Source organism: Charadrius vociferus, unplaced genomic scaffold (genome assembly GCF_000708025.1).
Source record: "Charadrius vociferus isolate BGI_N301 unplaced genomic scaffold, ASM70802v2 scaffold390, whole genome shotgun sequence".
Lineage (NCBI taxonomy): Eukaryota > Metazoa > Chordata > Aves > Charadriiformes > Charadriidae > Charadrius > Charadrius vociferus.
Window position 1 is genome coordinate 676,772 of NW_009646433.1, and position 10,136 is coordinate 686,907.

The window sequence follows — 10,136 nt, forward strand, 5'->3', positions numbered from 1 at the left end:
CTTGCAACATGCTTTATTTATTTGATCAATTTTACTCTTGGAAAGAGCGAAAATGTGAATGTTTTCCAGGAACAAATTCCAAGGCTGCTCTGTACTAGCAGGTTACCGTAACGCACTCAGGCAATAAGAGAGTCAATTCCTCCAATACATTTGGCATTAGTTCATTTTTCAGCCTTAAATTATAAAACATATTTTTCATGGAGAAGATAGAAGCAAGAGGTAGCAATTCTAGGCTCTGTTTTGACAAAAATAGTATTTTCTTGTTTTAATAACAAAATTTCCCTCGGTGGTAAAGAAAAATAATAAAACCAGGAGTGTTAAGCTGAACTTTTAATTATCTTTTATCCTTTTGTGTGCAATTCAGTATTAACTGAGACTTACAGAAAATGACCTTAACCAGCATTTCTCTGCTTAGGAGAGCAGGGGCAGTGTGTTCAACCCATCCCTGAAGAAACCCTACGAGGTGATGAAAATGTTTCTCCCGTCAGTAGCCTTCGGCAGGCTGCCGGAGTGGCACCAGGGCTTCTTGGAACCTTCTGAGACTTGGACGTCTCCTAAGGATTAAATATCTCTACCTGACTGTGATCTGACACGTTGAAGCGACAGAGCATGTCCAAGTCCTGCCCTTCCTCACACCTGGCCAAGCATCACGCATCGCTACCATTTCAAGATGTCAACATCTTAAAGCTTCCAAATTAACTACATAAGCAGCCAGAGGTAAAGGACCGACCCACGGACATCAGTGAGAGTCCAATTTCTTTCCATAAGTGTGCAGTTTGAGAGTCCCCTCATGAAGACAAACTCATGCACCTTCCCAGGAAGATCTTTAGGTTTTCCAAGCTTGACAGCACATGTCAAAAAAGCCTTAAAAATGAAAACAAATCTCACAAGCTCCTTCACAAGATCTAAACCAAGCCCCAGACCGGTGAGTCCCTCACTACAGGTCACCTCAGGCTCAGAAGCCAGCGGTGACATTAATTTAGGAGACAGATCTTCTGAGCTTTATGCTGTTGTCAACAGAGGGGGAAAGGCCTTCAAAAGGGAAGTTCAGCACAACCCGACTTAAACTCCTGCTCAAAAGCATCCTCCGCAGCAGATGGCTATAGAAGGTGCGGGGCAAGGAGAGCCTTCCCAGGCTACGCCTGAGGTCTCGTGACTCTCTTCCAAAACAACAGTTGCTAATAGAAAATAAATAAATAAATAGAAAACCAAACCCAAACCCCAGGAAGGGACCAACGCTCTCACGGACGTGCTCTCCTCCGCACAATTTTACATACATCCAAACAGGAAAAGTCAGAAATCAAATCATATGGAAGAGCAAGTCGCACTTTTAACACAGATTTTACACATTACGTCACAAATTATCACTGAAACACTTCATTTTGCCAGTTTTCCCCGTTCCCAGCACTATGGGTGTGTTTGGCTCCCGCAGGATTACGGAGCGGGGATTTCCCTGCAGTTCCGTGATGGCAGCCGTAACTCTGTTCCCTTTTCTGCCCTTAACTTACAGGAGTTCCTAACATACTGTACTGGTGTCCGGTATCAGAAACTCCTCCGTGGTCAGCACCGTGATGTAAACTAAGCTCCCTTTTTCTATTGTAAGTCTTTGTATTTACATGATATCACAAACGGGTCATGCAACGGCTGCTGTTTCAGTCTCCTCCTGCTCAGGCTTTGTTTTAATAAAGACCGCAGAGCTCTAAATCTAAAGCAGAGCAAAAAACAAGCTCGGGTTTTGTCCTTTCTCTAAAATTCTGCAAAAAAGAAATAGTTTTTCTGTGAAGTGTTGTCATAGTTCAAACACTGAATCTACAGCTTTTGTGATAAACAAGTACGTCTGTCTCTAGACCTGAGTTAGGAACTGCTTACAGGAGACATCGTACCGGTACTCCAGTTTTGGCTAAGTAAGATTTTAGGTTGCTCTTTCAATCTTAGCACTCAACGACCATGCAGCTCTTCAGGTTGTTTAGAAAAGGCAATCAATCCCATAAACATAGGACCACCTGGAGAGAGAAGATGCGTGCTCCTCTCTCAGCCTAGTATATAAATTCTTCTTGGTTACTGCAAAGGTTGGACTCAAAGATCGTAATGGTCTTTTCCAACCTAAGTGATTCTATGATTCTAAAGCATTTATTCGGACATTTTTCTTTCATAGGAAATACAATTCAGCTTTCTTCAACCATTAGAAAATATGTAATCTCATCACATGATTTTCTTCCAGTTACTCAGGTGTAATAACACAGAAAAATTAAAGGACTTGTAACACAGTACTAATGCTAGGACATCACGCAAACTTCAAAGAAGAAAAGGTTACCTACCAGCTCAACTCGTCCAAACCCTCCGACTCCAAGGGTGTCAATGATGTTGAAATCAGACAGTTTCAGGTTGGCGAAGAAGGCAGCTTCGGCTTCGTATCTGGATTTTTTTATGCGAAAAAATGGAAATTTCTTAGAGGTGCAAACATGAGTACTGTGCAATACCGTACCCGAATGGCATGAGTGTGGAACAGCCTTTACCTGCTTAATTTCCATCTTATATCTTACAGTTTGCTTTTGTTCACACTCATCGTTTTGCTGGTCCCAATTAGAGTATTGCTCCGATGCGGACGGTTTTCCAAGTGAGAAAAGCAAACATACCTACTGCATGCCTACAATGCAAATGTCTGGTACTGCAATTCAGCTCCAGCTACCCAGCAAGTGCTACATTTTGACATTTTCTATCGATCTTCTCGTGGGTGGTTTTTTTTTTTGGTGTCTTTAAGTATTTTTGGAAGATAAAGTCTCTCATAGGAGTTTCTCTTATCCACAGGCTGGCAGTAGTTTCTATAAATGTTTATTGAAAGTGGCAAGATCATTAAGGTCCCTGGAGAGAAATCACAGCCAGGTTTTATGAAATCAGATCCGATAAGCTGCGGGCTGGTGTGCAAATGCCTGAAATGAATGACTTCAGTCACATATCAACATTCCTATAAGGATATCTTCACTTCTTTTCCTCCTATAAACTCACTTGGCGTAGACGTCCCAACCCAGGAGGTCCCAAAATCCAGATGCTCTCTCTTTAGCCCATGTCCAACTGGCTCGCGACACAAGTTCACCAAGCCCTTGACTAAGGAAGCATGCAAATCGAACACATGCAAGCCTGCCAAAATAAGCTTCCCATGACTATCCTCATGAATATGATTCCTCTAAAATAGCTCCTTGTCAAGGTTTATGGTATTTTTAGAAAGGCTCGGAGGGGAAATGGATGAACAGGATCCACCCACTCAATAAAGTTTGACATTCAGCTGCCGGAGAAGTCCCCGTGCGCGTACAACCTTTGGCCGCTGGTGACACAGACTTGTATGGGAAAAGAGCGTTGATGGGATTATGGAGCGAGGCACGGAGGGTGTAAAGGGGGAGTTGCCTTGGTTTTCAGGACTTAATTTTGGCCATAATATCTCGCAATTAATATAGACCATAATCCCCTATTTCACCTGGATGCTTCATTTGTGCATGATAGCGGTAGCGTAAAGATAAAACATCATAGCCACGATCGTATATATGTATCTACCTGTCTATCTTCTTAATGTACCTTGTCCGTCACGTCTGTCTCAATTCAATAATAGGATGGAATTGATTTACTGACCTATTCCCTTCAAACCACCTTCTTTAGTCTATTTAAAACTGCAATGACACTGGGGGAGAAAGAGAAAAAAAAACCACCCCAATTTTAAAGTTCCAAGGGAAAAAAAAAAAAAAAAAAAAAGAGGTGTCAAGAAACATGAAAGGTCACATCACCAATCCCCAAATCCAATGCAACAAAGCGCAATTTTATCTCGGGGGTGCTGTCGACAAATTACTTAAGCTCTGCTTTATTATTTATACTGTCACCAGATCCTCTCGGTGACCTTGCTCCGGTGGCCGCAGCAGCCTGATGCATCCGATTTTGGAAACCAATCAGTTCCGAGCCTGCCCTGAACTTGGGATAACCTTGTGTGACACAGTTGCTTATCGATCGCTCTATACTCATCATGAGGTGCATACTAAACCTGTCACTAAAAAACCTCTGCTACAGGAAAGACGTATTTCTACATTCCCTTCTAAATCGCAGCAGACACGTCATTTTAGGGGCGACAGAGCAACAAGATGAGTCTAATTCTCACGATAAATGTATAGACAGAGTATGAGTTATCTTTCACGTTCCTGACCAGTTAAACACCCTTAATGATTTATAATTGCTAGTAAGATGAAATCCCAGCATGGAAAATTTCCCTTCAACAGTCGAACGATGGATTCAAAACTCCAGGTGAAGAAGCCCTGCATTCCCTTTGCCCAAAGCTGGGGAGCCTCCCTTCTTGGTGGAAAGAGGAAGGAGAGAAAATGTGGAAGAAAGCCACCTCGAGCTCCCAGGGAGGCAGTGGACCACCTACCCCGTCCTCTCCCCTAGGCAAGCAGAGAGGATTTCTCAAGCAGGGAACGAGAGATGCCAAATAGCAGCGTGTCAGAGGGGTTAGGGACTCCAAAAACATATGGGACAGAGAGGGGAAATGTTGGTTTGGTTTTTTTTTCCCTGTAATACCTCTTACCCTGAAAGATGGCCAAGTCCTACAAAAATGATGCATAGTTCACTTCATGCAACACGAGAGGACAAAAACTAGGTTAGGACATGGCACGGTGCTGGCAAGGCAAGCAGGATGCTAGTCCCAGCCCCTGCAAATTCCACCAATTCTCCCGAAAATCCCTCGGTTTGACGGGAGATGGGATCTTTCGCTTCAGTCCCAACTTCTTCATTGTTTTGTGTGTTGAATCGCAGAAGCTGAAAGCTCTGCTGGTGGCTTTTAAAGTGAAAAAAAAAAAAGTGTATTCATTTATTATTTTGCTTAAAAAAAATGTACTTGCAGCATTATGGTGATTGCTTTTTTGAAATCTCTTGGCTAATTCTCTTTGACAGACTGCTTGTGTGTAGTTAGTACATAGAAGTGCAATGATGCATATAAAACAAGTGGGATGCAGTTCTCTATTAGTGTGCAACAGGCATCCAAAAACCAAAAGAAATTCGGAAAATACATAGTGAAACCAAAACACGTGTAAAATCAAGCCAGCGAGCCCGTCACACACGTAGTAACAACAGCCACATCTGAATTCTGTTTTATTCCCAGCTACAAAGGTCAAAGTCCACTTTCGAATCAAATTCCTATAAGGGAACAGGAGTTACACACTTCAGCCCTGCAAAGCTTAAGAATAAATCTCTTCAGTCACTTCCATAAAAATATCAAAATGCAAATACTCCCAAGCCGTCTCCTAAATCAGAAATCGGGTATAACCCTCATCCTGAAATTTAGAACATGAATTCTACTTCTGGCCTCCAACTTCCTTAATTTGAGCATGCCGTTCCCTGAAACAGAAACTCCCAAGGTTTTGCAGCGTGTGCTCCTCGCTCAACAAAATTAGTGAAAAACATATGCGATGTCTTATTTTATCACCTCCAAAAGTAAAGGGACCCTTTTCAAGGCATTGGGAGGGCAGTGCAAAGAAATACAGAAGAAGTTTAAACATTAATACTGGTGCCTCTGTATGAGAACGTTCGGTTCCGGACCAGGTTGAAGAGATGCGCTACGCTCAGATACAGGGGAGGATGCTCAGGATATTCCCTGGGAATATAACAGAGATGGGATGAACGGTGGAGACAGTTTGGCCACACTTGTGCAAGATGATGTGGAAATAATTCGGCACTCTGTGGGAAAAATACACGCGTGCCAGGGCAGGGGGTACTTCTTCTGGGTACCGCTTTGCAGATGCCGCAGCTTCTTCCCATTTGGTACTTAGCAGTCTAATGAAAAAGGCCGGTACATTCTAAATACGCAGCCGTGCGCCGATGTTCTGAGAAATGATTTTTTTGACCTCTGGAAGAGTTGATGATTTAAGTTCCTAGATTAATAGATAAGAGGTGTAATGGGAAGACATCTCAGGCAAGAACGCTCATCAGCATCACATCCGCGTTCAGTGACATTCTGGAGCTATGCAGATGCAAGGCTCAAACTTTCTATGCTGAGATTTCTGGGGTTTTTTGACTCTAGTTGAATGAGACATAATTAAGAAAGGGCCCTTCTCCGGATATTTTGGTAATTGTGCTTCTTGCCCCAGCTATCACAGGCCAAACCACCTGGAAAATCATAGTACGCAAAAGGAAAAGACACAGAGATCGTGTGATCTAAATAGGGAGAAATAACACAAAGTCTGTTCTTTAATAAAGAGCTTTTACAATTTACCTGGTCTAGTGGAAGGTGTCCCTCCCCATAGCAGGGGGTTGGAACTAGATAATCTTTAAGGTGCCTTCCAACCTAAACCGTTCTATGATTCTATGAAAAGGAAGGCTGAGACTTTCACAAGAGCTTGTAGGAGGCAAGATGTCAAGTCCCTACGGACTCTTAATGGGACTTTTTTTGCTTATGGAAATTGGGTTTTGTAACCTACCCTACCAAACCATCCCTGCCAGAGCTTATAGTTCACTCCTGCGGCTAAAAGGAGAGGTATCTCCTCCATAGGGGGTGTCAGAAAACATGACGGAAAAGGAGATGTTCAGATCTAAGTCAAACACGAGTAGACTGCAGAATCTCCCAAGCTCTTCTCTGAGGTTCCTTGCAAATCTGAATAACAGAGGTACCTACTGACATCTCACTGGAATGACCGGCTTCCTGTAACGATCTCGCCCTAACGACTATCAGTGCCCTCCTGTGGAAGAGTTAGGATTTGGGACCACCATTTCTTTCTCTCCTTCCAAATAAAATACATGCTCCTAAGGAATCGCTAATCAAAATGTCTTGATTCAGCCTCCTCTTCGGCACGGACAGGCATCACATGCAAGAAACCAGAGTCATCGGGGGGATCAGGAGCAAATACCATCGTCCACATGTCCCGTTACTTTGAAACAGCAGCGCAGGAACCACGGCCCAAGCATGTGGGCAATGCCTGATATGCAGAAAGGGAGAGGAAAACATGTGGCTTCTTGCACTGCTGGAGGTTTCCAACCATTTAAATGAGCGATTACCTCCTAGGATGACAATTACTCCGAAACACATTTCAAACTTTTCCTCCCAAAACTACAAACACACAAAAAAAATAAAATTAAAAAAATTCATCTTACCTAGGCAGCTGAAAAGGATAAATGAGAAAATGTGAGGAGTAAAGGTTTGCCATTACCCAACTGCTCAGCTTTACTAAACTAGCTCACGATTCCTATCACATGAGCTAAATGTGTTGGGAAACATTAGACATCTGTTGCCAAACTGTCATCTTGATAGAAAACTTGGCTTCTTTCCACCTGTGCGCTGCCAACTAGACGTAAATTGCAACCAAATGGGAACCAACCACCAACTCCCTGATAAGAGCAAACATAACCATTTGGGGTGGATAAAATCAGAATTTTGGAGCCTTCCTCTGTGAGAGACACCTGCTTGTTTAACAGCTATTTTGTTGGCCTTATATTTAGTTTTGTTGGCTGGCCTGGTTGCCACAGCACCCATCGTAGAGGCAATGCACTTCTGCAGATAGAAATATTGAATTTCTGCAAAGACTAGAATAATATGAGTCGCAATAGTTGGATGGTGACTATCAGACCCAGCCTGCAAGGAGACACACGTGAAACGAGCCTAAGAGCCACAGGTGGGCTGGGGAAAAAAACACATCACAAAAGGAAACCATCTTTCTGTGTCCACTAGATAAGAGATTTATCCCAGTCCGTGTCCTTACGGTTCTTAAGATATAACTAATTTCTTTTTAGGATGCTGCACTTTAAAAAAAATGAGTTTGTGACAAACAAAATAAAAAATTACCTCAAACCCTCCATTTGGTGACTCTTTTTTTTCTACACACCTGAACCTAACCTATTTCAGCCCTGGCAAAATAACCCACCTGGGTCTCCTCTACTCATGGCACCCGGCCTGCCTGGTACCCCGAGGTCCTGGCAGGTTTTCTGGACTGGATTCATGCTATTAAAAGAGATGCAGTTCCAAATGCAAATGAAAAGTGGCAGAGGACATGGCTCGAATTCATGTAACGAGGCGGCTTCGTTATCTGAAAGCAATGTAAGGAAGAGCAGATGCAGCAAATGGTGGTAGGACTCCCATGCCTTCCCTTCTGCACCGGCCAGCCCTCTTCCCCGCCTGCTCAAATGAGTCCGAAAAGCTCACGTTGACGGATTTCCGAGTGATTTTGGACAAGGGGAAATCTATGAATGGTCGTATGGGTGAAAGCGAAATAAAAAGCACCTCGTGTCATGTCCACACGAGATCCTTACCTTCAACTATGCCCTGTTTGAGTGGGGCTCGGAAGATTTAGCCACATTCAGGCAACAGACAGAAGCATGGCACAGCGACAGTGTATTTTACACAACCAGCAAGATCCAGAGCCTGGGAATGCCTGAAAGCAAATTCTTGAGAGGCATTGAGAGCAAATCTGTATTTCTTTATGGTGCCTTTCCACTCATCCTCTCAGAGGTCCCACCCCACGTGCAAAACCCTTCTTATCTAGCGTTCCCTCCAGATATCAATCCATTTGGGTCAGTATGCTCTGGGGGGAGGGAATGTCCCTTGACAAACCATTGCAGCAAAGAAAAATAACCAAGGTACGAACCCAAAACCCTGTCGGGGAAGACCGTAACATGCTCACCAGACTCCTCTAAGAGTTGGATCCTGCAAGGTGAAGAGCACTCCCAGGTCTCCATGGACTTGTATTAGCTGAAAGGGAGATGCTCACCCCAAAATGACACTCAGGCAGAACAAAACTATAGACAACAGAGAATAACTATTTCCTAAATACCGTCACTCCGTATGGGAAATGCCTATGTTTTGTGTTTCTTCCTCTGGGTACCAGATGTCCGCCTCTCTCATGATGCACAAATGCAACTTTTAACTTCCAAATGTCCTTTTCAGATAAATGCTGGTATTGGTAAGAACAAAAATACCAAGAGAAAGACCAGCTCTTTACCTATTTTACTGTCAATCCCGTAACGTCACAGAAAAGCTGAATTCATTTCAAGCTCTGTCACATTATTGCAATTTATTAGCTCGTTCACAAACACAGGATCACAAAATTGTTCCAGGACATCTCCATTGCAGTGAAAGCAGGAAAATGCCGATCAAAGACAGTGAGCTGTTGGATAAAAGTACCGGCACAACACAACTGTGGTATCTCCCATCGGCAGTAAGGTCACTGTTGCCCACCCAGCCCGAGTTGTATTAAACCCGGGAGCACTGACATGCCATTGCCCTAAATCCCAATGGGGTTTTCTGCCCTTTCACAAAGACAACGGACTGATATCATGTTAGTATGCCCATAAATAATTTCTGCTTGGTGTTTGCTGTCCTAATGCTAACCCATTCTTGGGAGGGACGGGTGCTACACCGTTACCCACAGATCTTGACTTTTTAAGAGAGGATTCCCTTGTGGACGAGGATTTGCTGCCCTGCACCAAGGAAGAGCAAGGAGGAGAACATCAAACTCATTTTCTACTCTTCTGGTTTTTATAATTGCAAACAACACTGAAAAGTAAAAGGTGTATATCAAACTATCTACACGTATCTGTAGATAGATAGATACAGGAAGAAAGCATGGGAACTAAAAACCCAGTTTTCCCTTAGTTCAGGTCTCCTTCTTCCAGACCATCCTTCTGCGGTCAGCAGTGCAGTGGCTTTAACTCCCGATTTAGCTGCTACTGCTTCCTTCTACGTCTTACACCTTCGACTGAAAATCCAAATCAAGAGAGATTTCGTTTGGATTTTTAAAAAGCAATGTGCTAGCGGCGACGATGCAATCGAAAAGCTACAGCTGCACGGACCATTGCATCGAAAAGAAAGGCTGTCTTTCTTTTCAAGTTCGTGTTGTCGGGGCTGGGAATTTCTCTCGGACCCACCAGCACTTGAGCTCGCAGCGTACTTGCCTTTAATGACATTCACATCAGGAGAAATAGCATACCTCCTGGTTTAGATTTTCTTACAGAAAGTGAACATTTGAGTGGCAGCTAAAACAGACATTAAAGCTATGGCACCTCTAACTTCCTCTGGAAGGGGAAGGAGATCTGAAATTAAAAACATAAAGTTAAAAAACTAACAGAGAAATTAATCCCCCCCCCCCCCCTTTTAAAAAAACAATACTTTTTAA

The 10,136-nt window shown here is 43.3% G+C and overlaps 1 protein-coding gene across 1 annotated transcript in view; it reads right to left on the minus strand.

Moving 5' to 3' along the window:
• PRKG1 (protein kinase, cGMP-dependent, type I) overlaps nt 1–10,136 on the minus strand; it is a 517,290-nt gene that overhangs the window by 27,374 nt on the left and 479,780 nt on the right. Inside the window, exon 11 of the mRNA XM_009881637.1 lies at nt 2,319–2,415. Within this exon, the coding sequence (XP_009879939.1) occupies nt 2,319–2,415 (97 nt within the window). The remainder of the gene's footprint in view (nt 1–2,318; nt 2,416–10,136) is intronic.